The following is a 19897-nucleotide window of genomic DNA, read 5'->3' as shown; positions in this document are numbered from 1 at the left end:
TGCCCTGCACCACCTTGGGACTCTGTGCAGATGTGCCCCCTCGACCTTGGACTTCCCAGCCTCCAAAACTATAAGAAATAAATTTTATTTCTTTATAAATTACGCAGTTTCAGGTATTTTGTTATAAGCAACAAGAAAATGAAATAAGGGCTGGCCGGTTAGCTCACTTGGTTAAAGCATGGTGCTGATAACACGAATGTCAAGGGTTCAGATCCCCATACTGGCCAGCTGCCAAAAAAAAAAGGAAAGAGGAAAGAAAACAGACTAAGATGGGGCCCTCTTTCCTAATATTCACAAGGAGACCATGTTGGCAAACACATATTGCTTTATTTAGTGTTTCTCTGGACTGCAGAAGTGTCAGCAGTGGGCTGAGACCCCCAGAAGGGCACAGAGGCAGCTGGGCAGCCCCCAGACCCTTTGGGGGTGTTGTGGGGGGAAGCAGCAGAAAGAGGTGATGCCCCTGCAGCTCCTCCCAAGGCCAGCTCCTTCCCCAGACTCCCATGCCAGGGAGAGGTCAGAGGCCAATAAAGGCCCTACATCCTTGAATTGGGGCCAAAGTGTATGGGCAGGGTGTTTGTCATCCTAAGGCATGGACTCAGGCAGAAGTGTTCCTCCCACCTGATGGCCCCCAAGGGTGGTTGCTGGTCAGGGGGCCAGATGCACACTTAAGACATGACCCATGTTTCATGGGGCTCCCTGTCCCTGGGAGCGGCAGTGAGGTGTACTGAAGACAGGGCTGCCATCCGTGTTTTGCCACAACCTGCTATAAGACCTTGGGCAAGACCCTTCTCTTTGAGCCTCTGTGTCCTGCTCTGTAACACCAGAGGGCTGGACAGATAATAGAGTTTTCCAGATTCTCTGGTCTAAGACTTCTTTCCCATTCCGGGACGCCCTCAGACTAGGATGATGATTTTAAAAGGGCATTCTTAAGGAAGGAAAAAGGGGGCAGACAAAGATGGTCTCAGTCCCCAGGTGGAGGTCAGAGCGGGCTGCAAAATGTGCAGGTGGGTAGGCAGACAGACAAGGTGCCAAAGGAACAAGGAGGAGAAGTGGCCTGGCCAGGGAAGAGGGCACCAGACCAACCTCTCAGCTACATTCCTTGCCCTGTTGGAGTCAGGGAAAACACATCCAGTGTGTCTTGCGGTGGGAAAATGGCTTTTTTAAAAAATAAGTTTCCTATAGAGCATCAAAAAATCTCAGAGAAAACTTCAGAAAAAGTTCCCTTCTCTCAAATATTTGGCATTGACAGTTGGGCTGGCATGTCTTGCTCTAGCCCGAGCTTTCCTATTGCTGTGGCCCGGCCTGGCCCACTCCTAGGGTAGCTCCCTGAACCCCCTGCTCTTTCAAAAGAGGGGTGAGCAGGAGACAGGAGTTTGCAGGTGGGCTTCAAGGTGTCCCTGGGTCCCTGTCTGGAAGCTCGAGTCTTTGGTAACTGGGGAGGGGAGGAGGAAATAAGCAAAGCATTGGGAGTTGGGAGGGGTCCAGTGGGTGCCTTCATCACCGAGAATTCAGCCGTGGGGCTACCTGTGGGGGTACAGGGAGAAGCCCAAGTAGTGAGCAGAAGCAGACAGAGGAGTTCAGAGTGTTTGTATTCACAGGCTAGATATAGGCCTCAGCAGACTGGGGGGCCCAGTGGCTTTGGTCTTGGGTTTACTCCTCCTCCCATAGGAATACCTACTGCCCTGGCCAGAGTAGGCCTTTCCCGTCAGTGACCCTAGATCTTCCCCACATCCCCATGCTGCCATCTCTATGACCCTCTGCACATGGAGGTTCAAATGGCCCCTCTCTCTGGCCTTCATGGTGGGCCACGGGATAAGGGGATGATATGGTGACTTCCAGACTGAGGCCCATGGGTAAGGTGCCCAGACTCGGCCAAGCACTGCCAAGGAAGGCTGCTGCCATTGCAGACTCCTCCCAGCTCTAGGGCTATCAGTAGGGAAGCAAGGAATTGCCTTCCAGGTCCACTCACCACAGCCAGGTGCCCGTTCTTGGCCTTGGTGATGAGCAGCTCTGAGCCGGGTGTGAAGTCAATAATGCCATCCCTGCCGGGGCCCCCTGCAAATGTGATGCTGGAGGGAAAAGAGCGCGTGAAGCCTTCCCGTGTTCTTGTCCTGCCCTGTCCCAAGCCTGCATGGCCCACTCACTACCCAACCCGCCTCACCTGCCCTGGTTAATGTTGATGTTGTTTACGCAGTCAGCGCTGAGAGCTGTCTTGGTCAGTGTCTCAATCACGTGGTCACTCTGCAGCACCACATCCCCCTGGGGGGCCCAGACAGGAGGAGGTTCTTAGGTCCCGCCCAGAGCCAGAGGACTGCCTCCCCCCTCCCCCACCTTCCAATCCCCAAAGGAGCACCTTCTGCTTATTGTCCTCACGCTGCACATGAAGCACAAACAGGCTGTCACTTAGGCTGCTGACGGAGATTCCTGAGGGGGAAAGGCAGAGGTCAGAAATCAAGGGTCAGACAGGGGCCCTCCCTTGCAGCCTGGGACTCTGGCTGACCGGTCAGGTTGGCGTAATGAATCCTCTGCTTGATTTTGGCATCCTCCACGATGAACACGGCACTAGGCGTGAGCAGCAGCTGCCTGGAGCGAGGCTTATAGCCCTTGCGATCATACTTCACTACAGGCACAGCATACTGGGGACAGAGGGCAGAGTGAGGGCCAGGAGAGGGGCTGAAGGGATCCAGAGATAACCTCCTTATTCTCTGCCCATGCCATGCCTTGGGCAGCAGAATTATTCTGGACTAAAAGCTGCAGGCAGGGTCTTACCTGGATGGGCTCAGAGCCCAGGGCCTGCAGCACTCTGGGGCTGATCTCATCTGCGCCTGCAACCCAGATGGGGAGAGAGAAATTAGAAGAGGCAGGAGGGAATGGGATGATGATGGAAGGCTGAGTACGAGAAAGCAAGGGCTCACCAAGCCGTGTGCTGATGAAGAGCCTGGGGACGCTCTGGGGGTAATTATCCTTCTTGCCCTTGAAGATCTCACTAGCCACAGCCTTTTGCTGCAGCTGAGGAGACAAGGGAAGTGGGGGGAGTGTCATTAGGGAGGGGGAACATCAACGGGGGGCAAGCCCAGCACCAACAGGCCAAGCCCTGCCACCAACACTCCCATCAACCCCTCCTCTTCCTTACCCCTGCCCCCATCAACCAATGCAGAGAGCTCCTTAGAAGGGTCATGACATCGCTGTTAGGTTCCAGGCCTGACTTTGGGAATGATTCCCCACCCTACCAGGCCCTGGAGCCCCCAAGATTCAGCTCCAGCTTGGGACCTTGTAAGTGGCTGATCGCTAATACTTAAAGCTACTACAGGTTATCTGAGCTGGGTGGGTACTTTACCATCATCCATTACTGAGTTGGTAAATACAAGGCACAGCAACCACCAATGTCTGTCTCCATGAACACGGCAGACATTACCAATTTTTTTCTTGTAGCTGGCTGGTACGGGGATCTGAACCCATTACCTTGGTGTTATAAGGCTGCACTCTAACCAACTGAGCTAACCAGCCAGCCCAGACTTTACCAATTGGTCAAAGGCTAGCCGGTTGGTTAGCTCAGTTGGTTAGAAAGCAGTGTGGATAAGTGCCGGCCTGTGGCTCACTTGGGAGAGTGTGGTGCTGAAAACACGAAGGCCATGGGTTCGGATCCCTATATAGGGATGGCCGGTTAGCTCACTTGGGAGAGCGTGGTGCTGACAACACCACGTCAAGGGTTAAGATCCCCTTACTGGTCATCTTTAAAAAAAAAAAAAAAAAAAAGAAAGCAGTGTTGATAACACCAAGGTCGAGAGTTGGATCCTCTTAATAGCCAGCTGTCAAAACAAACAAACAAAAAAAGCAAATACCAATTGATCGGAGTGAAGATGCAGCTTTTTAAGCACGAGGCTCTGGGGCAGCCTCTACCAATCAAGTGGAGTTGGCCCACAAGACAAACGTTATTTGCCACCCCAAATCTACTCCAGCCTCTAATTCCTACATGGAGCCCAATAGGGGCTGGGATCCATTTGAGGTCATACAGTAACTCAGGGGTAAGATGCTCCCCCAGGCCAGCATTCTGTAAGTGATGCCTGCTGCTACCTGCCCCCACTATCTAGTCCTCGCCTGTCTCCTGCTCCCCATACCTGCTGCTTCCACTCTGGGCTGATACTCCGGCAGTATTTCCACACCATGTTCTTTATGCACAACTCTCGTAGAAGCTCTGAGGCCTGTGGGGAAGAGCAGAGTCAGAGCACCTAGACAGCCTGGCTCCCTTCCCTCTGAAGACAGCAAACATATGCTCACCACCAGGCCTTTGTGTAAGCAATGCTGCTCAGCCAGACAACACTTCCATTCCTCATGGCCCACCTCCCCTTCCCCTCCTTTGGTGAGCCCTCCCTCACTGCTCCTCTGGCCACAGGATAATCAGACCCCTCTGCCAAGCACTTTTATGATCCCTAACTCAGCAGGGAGGGCCCACAGACCTCGCGCAGGGCAGGTGGGGGCGTGGGCCAGGAGGTGTCCAGAACATTCCGGGGCAGCTGCCGCCGCAGGTTCAGCAAAAAAGAGGTACGCACATGGTCCAGGAAGAAGGCATTCTCAGGGCAGCGGGGTGCGTGGCGCAGGATGAAGCCACGGATGAGCCTGGGAGTGGGGGGCTGGTCAGGGTTGGGGTGAGAAACCTGGTAATGGACCCCCATACACACCTTGCTCTGCGGCCCCTTCATGGCACCCCTGCGCTCACCGCCGGATGGTCTGTGCTGCCCACTTCCTCTTGGCTGCCTTCCTCCGGCCCAGTGTTCCACGCCACCATGACTGGATGCAGATGGCTGTGGAGATAGCAGATGGCTGACCTCGATCTCCCCACCACACTGGCCCACCCTAATCCCGGACCCTGCCCCTCCTGAAGACCCCTGCACCCCCAAACCTGATCGCTTCACCCGGAGGAATTTCTGCCGCCAGTGAAAGCCCCTCCAAGCGGCCTGGATCTTCGTGGCTGTGGGTGGGAAAGAAGGTCACGTGGCCAGAGTTCAGGGGGACCAGCTGAAGCCTGGTACTGTCAGACCTCAATGAGTGGCATAAATGAGGGAGTGGCTGAATGAGTTACCGAGTGAGAGGATGAGTGAGTTAGGAGAGAGGAAATGAAAGAGAGCAAATGAATGCAGGAATATGCTCAAGGTTTGCATCCAGGGGGCAGGCTGGAGGGCGGGTGTGGGGCTGGAGCTGGAAAGAAAGAGGGGTTGCTGAATGTGGGCTAAGTGGGCTTCCTGGAGAAGGAGCCCAAATGCAGTGACTTCATCCCTGCTCCCCAGAACAGACCCCAATGGGACAGGAAGGGCGGGTCTTTCTCTCACCCAGGCTCTGCCGCCGGACCTCCAGGGCATCCTCTGTGGCAAATAGGGTCTTGGGGAAGCGGATGAAGATTTTGGTCCTGGGAGGGCAGCAGTGATCAGCTTCTGGTTGCCACCCCATTCCCCCCCCCCCAGACACCAGGTGTGGGCACCACTCACCTGCCCATCTTGTACTCTTCTGGCTTGTAGCCGAGGTGTCTGACCAGCACAGCCACTCCATCCTGGGGCCGTCCTGCCCACATGGGCCATGTCTCTGGGCACAGTGACTTGTACCTGGGGACAGGAGCACCAGGAATAAACCCAGGCCCCACCCCAGCCAGTGCCCTTCTCTGGGCCAAAACCAGCTTTCCTGGGGCGCCAGCTCCTGCTAACTTGCTCACAGCTCAAAGAAGCCTGGAGATCACTCTGTTACTGCCTCCATTTTATTTTATTTATTTTATTATTATTTTTTTTTTGTCTTTTTTTTTTTTTCGTGACCGGCAACGGATCGCAACCCTCAGTGTCGCGCCCGTACCGGACCGGGACCGGCAACGGGATCGCAACCCTCGGTGTTGCCCCCGCTCCTCGCTCAGCCAGTGAGCGGCCGGTCTGTATGTGGGATCCGAACCCTCGGCAGGAGCGCCACCGCGCTTCCCAAGCGGCGCACTGTAGCAGTGTGCCACCGGGCCAGCCCCCTTTTTTTTTTTTTTTGTCTGACTGCCTCCATTTTAAAGATGAGAAAACCAAAGTATTCTCCTCTGCCTAAGGCCAAGGGCCTAGAAAGTAGCAGAGATAGAATTCACACCCTGATTGACTTCCCAGACCCCTAACTCAGAACAACCACAAAACTGCTCTGTGCTCTCTGAGCTCCTTGGAAACTGTCCTCCTCCTAGGCTTGTTACCATCTGCCTCTGGTGATGGGCATGTGGATGCATGCCTCATATACCCCTGAGCAGGTGCTGCAGGAGGGCAGGGCCTACAGGGAGCCTGGTGTTCTCTCTGCCAGGCCTGCAGCAGGGAGGGGTCCCTAGTGTGGGCCCACAGCAGCTCAGAGCCTCAGCGCCCTTATCTCTAAAATGGGGGCTGATAGGGCTGGCTGGTTAGCACAGTTGGTTAGAGTGTGGTGTTGATACATTCATATCCTGTCTGTGCTTCTCTCTCCAGATCTGCACATGCAGTGACTTCAATAAATTGTCTTATTCTACTAGACCTCATTCTCTCTCTCTCTCTCTCTCTCTCACACACACATACACACACACACACACACACACACACTCTCTCTCTCTCTCTCTCTCTCTCTCTCACACACACATACACACACACACACACACACACACACTCTCTCTCTCTCTCTCTCTCTCTCTCTTCCTCTCTCTCTCTCCCTCTCTCTCTCTCTCTCTCCCTAAATAAAATAAAATGTGTCTGAGAATCTATGTACTCCCTCATGAGACTTAGGGGACTCCTATCCTCCAGTCCCCTTCCCCGGCGGTGAGCTGGGCCCTGCCCCCACCTCTGCAAGAAAGCTTCGTATTTGCGGCGGTAGGCAAAGCCTGCTCTGCGCACGCGCAGGTTCTCCATGAGCCCCAGGTATTTCACCTGGTGCCGGATCAGCACCTCGTCAAAGCGGCCTGGAGAGGGGTAATGGGGTGGTCAGTGGGCTTGTGCTGACAGATGGCCCGTCGCCCCTGCAGGGGGTCCCAGCCCCTGCAGCCCCATGGGGCGGGAGGAGTCTACCCGGCTGTTTGGCGTCATTAGGTTTGATGCAGCGGATGTAGGCGGGCTCCTTGGACTTCAGGATCTCTACCAGCTGCAGGAGGCTCATCTTGAACTGGGTGGCGACCTGGCGTCAAGAGGGAAAGGGAAGTTGGCCAGAGCCGGGCTGAGGCCGCAGACCCCTGCAGAGCCCCCATTCCCCAAAGCTGTTGACCTGTGCAGCAGTAGCCCGCCTCCGCTTAGCCCCTACTTCCTCGCACCACCTCTCCCTCCCAATAGAGGAAGGGCCAGGTTCCACCCCATATCCCCCATGCTGGACAGACCGCAGTTTAGGAACCTCGTCCAGCCTAAAAATCCTGCTCAGGTCTCCAGACAACCCTCATCCTACAATCCTACATCTCCCTTTAGCAACCGCTCTTTTTCTTTCTAAAACTTCAGGGCTACATTCCTAAACAATGTATCCTACAGCTATGCACTCAACCATTATCGTTAACCCTGCTCTACAGGGCCTTCAAGATGTCAGGCCTGTGAGAGCCGCAGAATCCTTAGCAAAGATGTGCAATCCCTTCTGGTCCATTAGTAACAGGCTGCATGCTGGGGAATTCTGGGAGCATCACAAACGAACAAGTAATTCAGTCTGTGGGGTAGAGGGCATCAAGAGAGCCCTTCTCTAAGTGGCCCTTCAGTGAGGTTTAAAGGATAAGGAGGGGGCTGGCCGACTAGCTCAGCTGGTTAGAGCATAGTGTTATAACACCAAGGTCAAGTGTTCAGCCAGCTGCAAAAAAAAGAAAGAGAAAGAAAACCAAAAAGGATAAGTAGGAGATGGCTGAAAGGAAGAGAGGAGAGAAAAACATTCTAGGCAGAGGGACAGCCTGAGCAAAGGCTTGCAGTACACAGGGACCTACAAGTAGTGCAAGGATTCAGATGAGGAGTTAAAAAGTGTGGCTAGAGGGCCAGCCCGGTGGCGCACTGGAGAGTGCGCCGCTTAGGAGCACGGCGGCGCTCCCGCCAAGGGTTCGGATCCCATGTGGAGACCGGTTCCCGCTCACTGGCTGAGCGCGGTGCGGGCACGACACCGAGGGTTGCGATCCCGTTACCGGTCAGTAAAAAAGACAAAAAGGAAAAAAAAAAAAGTGTGGCTAGAGAGGCAGACAGAGGCAGTACTGTGGGCGAGTCACATTGAGGAGACTGAGTTTTATCCTGAGGGAAACAGGGAACAGGGAGCCAATGAGGAATTTGGAGTGAGGGAGCAATAGAAACAGGTTTGCACTGTGGAATATCCTCCCACCGAGGGTTCGGATCCCATGTGGAGACCGGTTCCCGCTCACTGGCTGAGCGCGGTGCGGGCACGACACCGAGGGTTGCGATCCCGTTACCGGTCAGTAAAAAAGACAAAAAGGAAAAAAAAAAAAGTGTGGCTAGAGAGGCAGACAGAGGCAGTACTGTGGGCGAGTCACATTGAGGAGACTGAGTTTTATCCTGAGGGAAACAGGGAACAGGGAGCCAATGAGGAATTTGGAGTGAGGGAGCAATAGAAACAGGTTTGCACTGTGGAATATCTCAGCAGATATGAAGAGGATGGGTCACTAGGGGCAGATGAGAAGCCAAGAAGCCAGGAAGGAGGCCGGCTGGCTAAGAGGAGAGAGAACAAGGACCAACCTGGAGCACTGGTTATGGGGAAGAGACTGAGGGGAAGAAGTTGAGAAGCACTCAGCGATAGAAACATGCAAGGGGCAGTGACTGGATGAGAGAGATGGGGGGAGTTTAGAACCAGGGATGATGCTCAGGTTCCTGGCTGGGGGGACTGGGTGGAGTGTGATCCTTGTCCTGAGTTAGGGACACAGAAGGAGCAAGCCAGGGGACTAGGCAACCAAGGGTCCATTCATTACAAACCAGTGGAGCCTGGGGTACCCAGGGACCACTTGGTCACATGAATCTGTGGCTTGCTGGAGAGGCCCAGGCAGAAGTGGGTGTACAGGCAACCTCAGTGGGGAGATACTGAGGCCAGGAGGATAAGGGTGCTCAGGGAGAGGGTGAGGTGAACAGAAGCAGAGGGCAGGGTCCCAGGGAGCCAGACCCTGGGCAACATGATGCCTCCATGCCCTCCCTGGCAAGCATGTCTCAGTCTTCAGCACTGTGGCTTCTATGTCCCTACTGACCTCACTCCTCGTGGGGCCACCCTGACCTTCCCCTTGCCAAGCCCAACAGCTGTACCTCTGTCCTCAACTCATGGGAGCTCTCCCTGCATCTGGCACTTCTGGTCACACCTTCCTTTCCCAGCCCCTCTCCTCAATGATATCGCTCTCCTGCCAAGCTCCTGGTCTGTTCTGGACTCTGTGTGTCTGTTGGGCCCTTTTCCTGCCTACAGTGCCCTCCCATAGGACCATCTGACAAGCACTTACTCATTCCCAACTTATCACAAATGCTTCCTCCTCAAGGGAGCTTTCCCTGACCCCCTCGCCCCTTCTACTTCCTCAGCAATTTGCTGCTGCTGCTTCTAAGTTTCCAAAGCACCTGTGCACATTTCTGTGATGGTACCTTTTCATTTTTGCATCCTCAGTGCTCAGCAATGTCTGCTACAAATGTCTGCTAAGTGGGTGAACCCATGCATGTGCACACACAGAGACAGGTGTACACATGGATTCCCCTACAGACACAGGCATACACACAGGGGCCCATATTAGAGGCAGGTGGACACACAGGCACACACATGGAAGTAGGCAAAGAGCACCTATGGGCAGTCCCCTACAGACACACACAGATATACACACAGGCACCGACAAACACACATGTGCACATGCACACTCCAACTCCCAGGCTCATGCTCTCATCCATGCTCAGGCACACACACACGCCCCCTTGGGTCCCAAGCCTCTGCACCGTCTCTGGCCGCTTCTTGTCACTGAGCTCGCTCTGGTCGAAGCACTGGCCCATGATGGAATTCTTCGAGCTGCACATGGTCTGTGAGGGAAGAGTAGGAAGTGAGGATGGGAGCAGGTAGGACAGATTCCTGAGAAGAGGTGCATACAGAGCTGTAGGCTCCCTCACACCCCACCCCGAGCCCTCCCCTGTGTTCTCCTTACCTCCTTCAGATTCCGGAAGAGAAGGTCATTGTTTTTATCCAGAAACCCTAAGAGAGGAGAGCAGATGTGGGGTGAGGGAGAGCCCTGTTCCCTGCCCCTGTGGGGACGCAGCCCTGGGATCCTCACCAGTCACGCTGTAGGTCACCTCCCCAGCATAGTGCAGAAGGCGGAACTCCCCGCGGCCCAGAGACTTCCTGGTCCGCTGGTCAGCTAAATGTGAGAAACATAGTGGTCAAAATAAGCTGCTATTTGGTGTGCTTTGGATATCAAGTATAGACTTAGTCCTATTTCCTACTGTCCTTCAAATCATGTCTAACTCCCAAAATTAGTATTGGGGCCAAAAATGAATCAAAAATGTTATTCAATCAAGCTGAAATAGCAAGCAATAATTTCAAATTTAGATTTCTTTTTTTTTTTTTTCCTTTTTTTTTGTCTTTTTTCGTGTCCGGCAACGGATCGCAACCCTCAGTGTCACGGATCGCAACCCTCAGTGTCGCGCCCGCACCGGACCAGGACTGGCAATGGGATCGCAACCCTCGGGGTCGCACCCGCACCTCGCTCAGCCAGTGAGTGGGAACCGGTCTGTATGTGGGATCCGAACCCTCGGCGGGAGCGCCGCCGCGCTCCCAAGCGGTGCACTGTAGCAGTGCGCCACCGGGCCGGCCCTGAAAATGTATTTTGAATCTTCCTTCTGCTGGGCTAGGTGGTCAAAATTAAATCTGAGACAACTCTTTGTCACCGTATGGTAGGCAGAATAATGGTTCTCTAAAGATGTCCATGTCCTAATGCCCAGAATCTGTAAATATGTTTCCTTGCGTGGCAAAAGGGACTTTGCAGATGTGATTAAGTTAAAGATTTCGTGATGGAGAGATCATCCTGGATGATCTAGGTGGGTCCAGTGTAATCACAAGTGTCCTTATAAGTGAAAGAGGGAGAAAGAAAGTATCAGATGATGTGACAGTAGAAGCAGACGTCATAGTTAGACTGGAAAACGCTACACTGCTGGCCTTGAAGACGGAGGAAGGGGCATGAGCCAAGGAATGCAGGAGACTTGTTGAAGCTAGAAAAAGCAAAGAAACAGATTCTCCCCTAGAGCTTCCAGAAGGAACGCTGCCTTGATGACATCTTGAGATTAGCCTAGTAGAACCCATTTTAGACTTGACCTCCAGAACTGTAAGATAATAAATTTGTGTTGTTTTAAGCCACTAAATTTGTGGTAATTTGTTACAGCAGCCATAGGAAACTAATAATCACCCCATGCCCACTTTCCTGCCAGTGGTAGCTAAATTCTGGATCAGGAGGCAACGGGGATACAGAGAGGCCATAGAGTACAGGGACTCAGCAGAGACCGCCTGGATTCAGAACTCAGCACAGTCACCTGCTTGGTGTGTACCCTTAGTAAGGTTATGTAGCTTTTCTGTGAGTTAATTTCCTTATCTCCAAATTACAAATAAGAACAGTACCTACCTCATCAGGTTATTGTGAGGATTAAATACATTCACTTAAGTAAAGGGCTTAGAACAATGCCTGGTATGCAGTTAACACTATATAAGTATAAGCTATTATTGTGGTTATTCTTAATATTATCATCAGATCCTATTCCTTGATTAGTCCATGCTGGCAAACTCTGTTCCTCAGTCATAATCCACGCAAGTTTTTGCCAAGTGGTCCCTCACCCCAGGCTGCAGGCTGTCCCTCGTCTGATTGTATTTTAGTCTCTGCTCCAGAATGCGAGCTACAGATTTCTGACCTGAGCCTTGCCTTCTGCCTGCTGATGCAACCTTGAGAGCAGGAACGAGCCACCCAGCAAGGAGCAGGCATACTTGCAGGGCCATCCCACAACCCACATGCTATATGGCAAGTGGGGCAGGGCCTGCAGCACCCCATGAACAGAGGAGATTTTGTTAAGGCTCAGAGAGGTAGATGGCTGTGCCCAGGGTCACACAGTGCAGGATCTGGGACCGAGCTCCAGACTGCTAGGCACGCTGGGTGGAGAGCAACTTCCATTGCCTCTGGCTGCTGCATGCCTGCTCAGAAGGTGGTGAGCTGCCCACTCTGTTTTCAGAATGGAATCTGTCCCAAGAGATTACTTAAGTCTTAAGCACCCTTTAGCCCATTTTCTACTTTTAAGAACTATTCCAGGGAACTGGCTGGTTAGCTCACTTGGGAGAGCATGTGCTGATAACACCAAGGTCAAGGGCTCGAATACCCATACCAGCCAGCTGGCAAAAGAAAAAAAAAAAAAAAGGAAGAACTATTCCAAGCACTAACCAGAGATAGACAAAGATTTCTTTCTTTTTTTTTTTTTGGTGGCTGGTTGGTAAGGGGATCCAAACCTGTGACCTTGGTGTTATAAGGGTTCACTCTAACCAATTGAGCTAGCCAGCCCATTTTAAAATTTTTATTTATTTATTCATAATTTTTTTTTGGCAGCTGGCTGGTTCGGGGATCCAAACCCTTAACATTGGTGTTACAACACTACGGACAAAGATTTAAGGCAGCAAGATGTTTGTGGCAGCCTTGTTGTTCCAGCAGAAACCAGGAGGCTGGCCAGGGGCCCCCAAAGACTGGGTGAGAGCAGTGTAATATCTATGGGTTAGAGCCATTGGAGGAAGTGTTTTGAGGAAAGTTTTCTATTTGATGATACAGGAAAACACTCAGGATATAACGCTATCCTGAGCCTTATACACAATAAGTTCCTGACTATGAAAAAAAAAATGTATAGAAAAAGGCAGGAAGGAAATGCCTCAAATTGTTAACAATGATGACCTCTGGGTGACAGGATTACAAGTGGCTTTTGCACACATTCCAACTTTTCTCTAATGAGCAATATTATTTTTATAATCAGAAACAAGTTTTTAACATACTATTAAGCAAAAAATGCTCAGGGCTTTGGCTTTTGACAGCCCTGGGACTGAGCCCCAGCCCTGCAATCCAGATGTGGGATAATGATAATGTTGGGCAAATGACTTCACTTTTTAGGGCCTCAGTAAAATGGAGAAAACACCAAGAACACCTCCCTAAAGGGTCACCATATGTTAAGAGATGATGTGCGCAAAACACTCTGGACAGAGCTGGGACAGAGGTGCTTGTTTCTGTTTCTACCCCTCTCCACTTTAGGGGATTCCTTAAATTAAAAGCAATTTCCAAATAAGGAAGCTAAAAGAATTTCAGTAAGTTTCATTCTCAAAAAAGAATAAGAAAAAAGCCATGCTACTAGCTTCTTTCTTTCTAGATGCACCATGAGCTGTGGCTTTGGGCAATTGTCCTTAACTGGTACCTGCTCCAGACTTCTCCTTGGGGCTGGTGTTTTAGGAACCTGCCACAGGCTCTGCCCCAAGGGCACCCTTGCCCCCAAGCAGCCCTGCAGACCACACTCACGTCAGGAAGTGGGGATGGTGTTTGATTGTGTCCTCCAGCTTCTCCAGGAAGGTCAGATCCGTGGCCTCCCCAGGGCGCAGACACTCCTCATCCTGGGGGTGTAGCACAGAGTGAGGGGTGTATCAGGAGAGGGGTGAGAGGGTACAGAAGATTCCGGGGCACCGTGCAGGAGGCACAGACACAGGGGAAAGGGGGAGATCACGGGGAGCCACCCAGAGAGAGCTTCTAGACAGGGCCAGCACCTCACCTCACCCTCCACACAACAGCCCTGCCCTGTCCCTGCTTAGCCCCAAACGCTGGCCCTCTGTGGACTGGCCTGGAGAGAAAGGGGAAGGGAAGGGGGTGAAGTCCTCCCACCCAGCCCACAACATGGGGCCTTGGAGGAGCAGAGGACTCACCAAAATGGAGATGATGCCCTTGAACTTCTCCTCCACCAGGTCACAGATGATCTTATTGTTAAAGTACTGGACAGGTTCCCACTGAGGGGTAAAGGGGTATAGAGGGGAAGGAAGGCATCAACAAGGGTTCTAGCACCCTCTCCCCAGGAGGCCCACTCCTGAGCTTCCTGTGGCACATGGGGCACCCACAGGTGTGCACGTACCGCGATGCCCTCGGCCTCATACTCCTCTTGTTCTGACTTGAGTGTGAGCTCGATGAAAAGCTGCTGCAGCTTCTCGTTGCAGTAATTGATGCAGAATTGCTCAAAGCTGTGGGGGAAATAGAAGCGCCCATAGTAGCTCAAGGGAGACAAAGGACCAGAACGCCCCTAAGGATGAGGCCCCTAAGCAGCTAAGGTAAGAAACAAAGAGCAGGGAAAAAGAAAGAAAGAAAAGGAAGCAAAGAAAGAAAAGAAAGAAAAAAAGAAAAGAAAGAAAGAAACACAGAGCATGACCCAGACTGGCTGGGGGAGTGATTGGGCAGGAAAGAGGGAGGGAGGCAGGGGGACAGAGGAGAGGGACCAGTACGGGGGGGAGACAGGAGGAGAGACAGGAGGAGAGACAGGCAGGGGTTAAGGTTGGTGCTGACCTGTTATGCTGAAACACTTCAAAGCCATAAATGTCCAGGAGCCCAAGAACTGTGGTGCTCCGCCAGCTGGGGCTCTCAGCGTCCTAGGGCCAGTCATGCAACCAAGAGCATGGGTTCCAATGTTTGCCAACCCCGAGCTCCCAGCCCCAGGCTTCCCTGGAACACCCACCCTGCCTGCCTTGGAAACAGTGTAGAAGCAGCCCTCACCATGGAGGCCAGTGACCTGTTGATCTTCCCGACGAGCCAGGTAAAAGTGCGACTGTATACAGCCTTGGCAAGAGCGTCTCGCGCATACGCAGCCTGTTCTAGGTTCAGCGGGCTCAGGAGCTGTCAGTGCAGGGTGAGACTAGGAGATGAAAGCCACAGACTCCCTCCCCTCCTACCTCCCCTTCAGGCTCAGGCAGACAACCAGGAAACTTTGACCATCCTGCCCTCCCAGCTGAGCCTGGGGGTTGGGGAGTGGTGGTGGTGGGACATCAGGGGAGGACAGAGTGGCCACACCAGAGGGAAGGAGGCTTCATTCCTGGAGGTGCAAGTCTCGGTTCCAGCCTGATTGTCATGCTTTTCCTGTGTGACCTTAGCCAGGTCACTGTGCCTCTCTGAGCCACCTGCCTATGTCCCTCCAGCACTGCTGAGAGGACCAGCTGAGTGGACCAGGTGAAGGGAGAATGATGCCTTGGAACACCTGCACCCCCACAACTCCTGAGGCAAGGGCTTGGCCTCACCTCTTCTCCCTTGGCGATGATCTTCCTGTGTGTCAGGGCCTCCCGCAACGTCGAGCCTTCCACGCCAAGGAGCTGCCAAGGGTTGGGGTGTGGGTGGCGTGGTGAGGGTACATTCCCCTTCGCTCCAGCTGCCCCAGCCCTCACCTTCTGCCCACCCCACTCACCCGGGTCAGATACTTGAGCTGGTTTTCAGTGGTGACTTGGGCATTGCTCTCCTCATCGGCAGCAAAGTGGATGTTGCCCAAATGCAAGACGCTGGCCACGATACTCAGCAGGTCCTGGGGGAGCAGGCAGGGGATAGGTGGGGGTTATAGGGGCGGGAGGCAAAGAGCCCCACGAGGGCAACTGATAGCCAGTCATAGGGAGCAGGGAGTAGGTGGTAAAGCATTTGAGAATGGAAGGGGGCTAGAAGTGGAAATGGGTTTTAAAAGTAGAAAGTGAAACACCAAGGTCAAGGGTTTGGATCCTTGTGCTGGCCAGTCATTAGGGAAAAGAAAGGAGGTGATTTTGCCAATGTGACAGGGGAAAGGGAGGGTTCCCAGAAGAGGCCTCACCTCTACTTCATCCTCGGTGAAGTCGATGACTGTCAGTGCCTTCCTGACGACTTTCCAGTCACTCTTGTCATTGATGGAGGAGACTTTGGCACACTGGCCCTAGAGGAAGGGTACAGCTGGGTTGCCAGCCCTGGCACCATGCCCCCTGGGGGCACTTGCCCTGCCTGCCAGCCACTCACCTTCACCAGGTACAGGTAGCTCTGAGGGTTCCGTTCCAAGCCCAGCCTGCGCAGTGTCTCCTCCTCACCCCCCTCTAGCAGCTGGTAGAAGATGTGGAAGTTCCGCTCCCCATGATTCTGGTGCACCACTCGGGACTTCTCCAGGAGGTAACTAAGGATGTGGCCACCCACAGGGGCACCCTGTGGGCAGTGCCGGGCATGGGGACTGGTCATGGGGACTGGGGAATACAGTCCATCTTACCCTCCCTCCCCTATACTCCTGGGCTTTGGAATCAGCCAGACTTGGGCTCTAATGTCAGCTCTGCCACTAGCTGTGTGGGCTCAGGCATGTCCTTCCCTGTGGCCTCAGTTTCTTCATCTAAGAAATGGGGAGATTTAACCCCATCTACTCGGCACCTACACTTGGATGCCTGACAGGCATCTCGAATTCAACAGGCTTGAAATTGTACTCCTAACCTCCCCCTCCTCAAACTATCTCCTGCTAGTGTTTTCCCATCTTGGTCAATGGCAACTCAGTCTTTCTAGTTGTTCAGGACAAAAAGTATGCAGTCCTCCTGGAAGCTTCTTTTTCTTCCATACCTTACATCCAGTCAGACAACCAATCCTGTTGCTTTAACCTTCAAAACATTCAGAATCCACCCACTGCCACCTCATTGAGCCATTGTCATCTGTCACCTACATTACTACATTAGCCTCCTAACCAGTTTCCCTGCTTGGACTGATTCCCCTACCACTTATTTCCAACAAAGTAGCCAGAGTGATCTTTGTAGAAGGAAAGTTGTGTCATGACACATTTCTGTTCAAAGCCCCGTTCCACTGAGTTTAAAAACAAATTTCTCGCAAAGACCCAAAAGGGCCTGCATCATCTGGCCTCCCCTCCTGTTCCTTGGCCCCTTGCTGTCTTCTCTGGCCATCCTGGCCTCCTTGCTGTCCTTGAACGCACCAAAAACCGTCCTACCTCAAGGCCTTTGCACTGGCTATTCCCGCTGCCTGGACTCGGTGCCCCAGGTATCTGCACAGCTTGCTCCCCCATCTCTGTCAAGCCTTTACTAAAATGTCACCTTTTCAGTGAGGCCTATCCTATCTGCCTTATTAGAATTGCAACTGCCTCCCACCCTTACCTCATTTTATTTTCTGCCATGGCACTTGCCACCTAAATTATTTTTTTAATTTACTGTCTATTGCCCCAGGAGGCAGGATTTTGGTCTGTTTTGTTTCACTGATGTACCACCAGCACCTGGAACAGTGCCTGGCACATAGTAGCTGCTCAATAAATATTGAGCCTACTGAATGGAAATCCCACTCCCTGTCCTGACACACCCACACGTACCTTGAAGTCAAACTGCACATCCATGTACTTCCCAAACCTGCTGGAGTTATCGTTACGGAGGGTCTTGGCATTTCCAAAGGCCTAGGAGTGGATGGGGGTGTGAGGGATGCCTGGCATTCTCTTCCTGCCTCTCCCTCCCTTCATGTGCTGCTGTCTCCTCACCTCTAGCACAGGATTGCTCTGCAGCAGCCGGTCCCGTACAGCGCCCCCCCGCTCAGGGGCTGGGCAGGTCTCTGCATAGAACTGTAGCAGCCTCTTGGTGGCCTCTGTCTTGCCTGCCCCGCTCTCCCCTGAGATCATCACTGCCTGGTCCCGGCGCTCCGTGCGTAGTGCCCGGTACACAGTGTCGGCCACGGCAAACCTGGGGCAGAGGCTCGTCAGGGGGTGGGGAGCCAAGTGGCCAAAGGTGGTGGAGTACCACACATAGGACTGAAGGGGCCACTGCCATATCTGGTTGGAGTTTACTTATGGGTGAGAGTCATGTATAAAACCTTGAAATGGGGGTTGGGGGTCCCTCATGGATGTGGATCAAGGGAGATCCTTAACAGTTGAGATGGGTGTCACTTTCAGATGGAGGATTGAGAGGATCACTCACAGGTGGGGGTGTTGGTGGTCATTCAGGTGAAGGTTATGGTCACTCACAGGAAGGGCTGGGAGGTCCTTGTAGGCGGGGGAAGAGGTCACTAAGGTTGGGGGATCATGCCCAGGTACAGTTGGGGGATAAATCATGGGTGTGAGTTGGGGTAGGGGCTCATGGTCCCAAAAGATAGAATTGAGAGATTCATCTCTGGTGGGGATTGGGGTCACTCTGGGATAAGAGATTATGGAATTCCTCAGAGATGTGAATAGTGACTCACCCAAGTGGGAGGTCAGGGATCATTTTAGAGTGAAGGTTGGGTGGGATCATCTCAGATGGAGATGGGGGAGTCACTCCTGGAGGGGTTGGGGATCACTCACAGGTGGGGTGGCACTTCATAGAAGCTGACACCACGGTAACGTTCCATGTGCTGCCGGCTATAAATCTGTAGGTCCCGGTAGGGGTTGACAGAGACCAGGACGGGGCCAATGTAGGTCTGTGGGTAGGGGGAGGAAGGTCAGAAGTTTGCCCCAGAGGCCTTTGGCACCTCCCTCACCCCTGTGTCCCTGTCTCCCAGTACCCCCACCCATCTCTCCACTTGGGCCTCACGTAAATGAGGTTCTCTCGGAACCGCCGCCGCAGGTTCTCGATGAAGGCTGCCTCACTGGTGAAGTTCTCCAGCAGCACAAAATCCTGTACTCCCACCCGGTCACGGGCGGTCAGTGCACTCTCCATGGTCACCCGTACCCCGTCACTGCCCAGGGCCTGCAGGGAATGGGCCACAGGAGGTCAGAGCCAGCAGGGTAAGGTAAGATCATTTTTCCCCCACTACGTCTGCAGGACTGAGAGGGAAAGCAGGGTCATGTGTATGTGGTGCCCAGACATGAGACACAGAACATGCTGGGTGCTAGGGGCCTGGGTCCCAGGATGTTGGCATATGGAACACCGAGGAGGACATGGCACACAGAAGAGATCACATGGGGCTTGTGGACACCGCAGCACACAGGACCTACACGACATGGCAGCAAAGCCACAGGATCCAGAGAGGTGCTGGTTTTGTGTGGAGAAGGGGGTGGTTATGAGAAGGAACTCCTTGGAATAGCAGAAAGAATGCTCTGTTGACCTTGGACAAATCCCCTTCTCTCTCTGGGTTGCTTCCTCCTCAAGGAGGAGGAGTTGAGTTAGACCAGGTGACCTCAGGTCCCTTAGCTCTGAGCCACGTGTGATAGGTGCTTTGGAGGACAAGTGGCTCAGAATGAATTCTGCAGGCAGGGTGGGGCCATGTCTCTCACCCCCACCCACTAAAATCTCCAGAGGTAGACTGTCTAGGGACCAAGCAAGAGGCCACCCGCAGCTGCAGGAAAGGGATTCCCCTAGAGTACCTCCCACTGCAGCTAGGCTCAACACCCACTCCCGAAGGGGATGGCCCCCTCACAGCTGCTGGGCACCCCACACCTCCTCCGCTGAGCGTCCAGAGAAGTCTCAAGGGGTGGGGGTTTTACCACGGAAAGCCCAGCTGCTCTGGGTCCCGCCGTAAGGTGGGGAGTCGCACGGACACTCACTCCATCCCCAGGGCTGAAATCCCTCTTCAAAGAGGGTCTGGGGCTCTAAAAAATTGACGTCAAGCAAGGTGGTGGTGAGGTGGATGAAGATCCCAAAGAGGCCACCAGGTCTCCTCAGCCCGCCGACGGTCCCGCTGTCTGGGCCAGGGCGCCCCTCCGGGCCGGGGCCTGCCCCTCCCAGGCCTGTCTCTCACCGACCCCCTCCAATCCCGCCCAGAAGCAGCTGCCAAATCCGGCCGCAGTCCCCGCCCCTTGCCCTCGGGTGAAGGGTCTCTGTGTTCTCAGCCGTCCCCCGGAGCTACTCGTCCGGCCCCGGGTCCGAGCGTCCCGCAGCCCTCCCCGCCTCGGCCTCCTCCCCCTGTAACTTTCCGGGACATTTTTCCACCCGAAATTCCTGGGCCGAGCTCGCTTCCTGGCGGGGCCGAGGCGGCGCCGCGAGGCAGAGAGGGACGCCAGGACCCCTG

General features: G+C 53.5%; 2 protein-coding genes across 2 annotated transcripts in view; both read right to left on the bottom strand.

The window, feature by feature from the left end:
* Nucleotides 1–307: 307 nt before the first annotated feature.
* On the bottom strand, nt 308–18615 carry MYO1C (myosin IC). The gene is made up of 32 exons (XM_008592870.1): nt 18481–18615; nt 18252–18367; nt 17457–17655; nt 17295–17375; nt 15965–16144; nt 15786–15884; nt 15396–15509; nt 15232–15303; nt 14714–14833; nt 14507–14589; nt 14082–14187; nt 13879–13959; nt 13481–13572; nt 12062–12072; nt 10226–10309; nt 10100–10146; nt 9897–9977; nt 7038–7143; nt 6814–6931; nt 5484–5597; nt 5328–5404; nt 4901–4969; nt 4718–4802; nt 4458–4617; nt 4119–4202; nt 2916–3009; nt 2770–2825; nt 2501–2636; nt 2354–2424; nt 2162–2259; nt 1970–2069; nt 308–1524 (listed from the first exon to the last, which is right to left on the bottom strand). The coding sequence occupies exons 1-32, from the start codon at nt 18604–18606 to the stop codon at nt 1498–1500; spliced, it is 3087 nt and encodes a 1028-aa protein (XP_008591092.1). The 5' UTR covers nt 18607–18615; the 3' UTR covers nt 308–1497.
* The window catches only part of INPP5K (inositol polyphosphate-5-phosphatase K), a 32079-nt gene continuing 30740 nt past the window's right edge, over nt 18559–19897 (bottom strand). Inside the window, exon 13 of the transcript XR_552062.1 lies at nt 18559–18636. The gene's annotated coding sequence lies outside the window, so the exon portion shown is untranslated. The remainder of the gene's footprint in view (nt 18637–19897) is intronic.

This window comes from Galeopterus variegatus, unplaced genomic scaffold, assembly GCF_000696425.1.
Source record: "Galeopterus variegatus unplaced genomic scaffold, G_variegatus-3.0.2 Scaffold155, whole genome shotgun sequence".
In the NCBI taxonomy this organism is placed as follows: Eukaryota; Metazoa; Chordata; class Mammalia; order Dermoptera; family Cynocephalidae; genus Galeopterus; species Galeopterus variegatus.
The sequence above is the reverse complement of the archived record's forward strand: the minus strand, read 5'-3'. Positions and strand labels throughout refer to the sequence as shown.

What these genes read in the sequence shown, in the direction of transcription:
- MYO1C (XM_008592870.1), bottom strand. Translation starts at nt 18,606, where the DNA reads ATGGAGAGTGCACTGACCGCCCGTGACCGGGTGGGAGTACAGGATTTT. An exon ending in TCATCGCCAAGGGAGAAGAG is followed by an intron (nt 14,834 to 15,231) that starts GTGAGGCCAAGC and finishes CTGCACTGACAG; the next exon opens with CTCCTGAGCCCGCTGAACCT. An exon ending in TACGAAGCTTTCTTGCAGAG is followed by an intron (nt 5,598 to 6,813) that starts GTGGGGGCAGGG and finishes TCCTGTCCCCAG; the next exon opens with GTACAAGTCACTGTGCCCAG.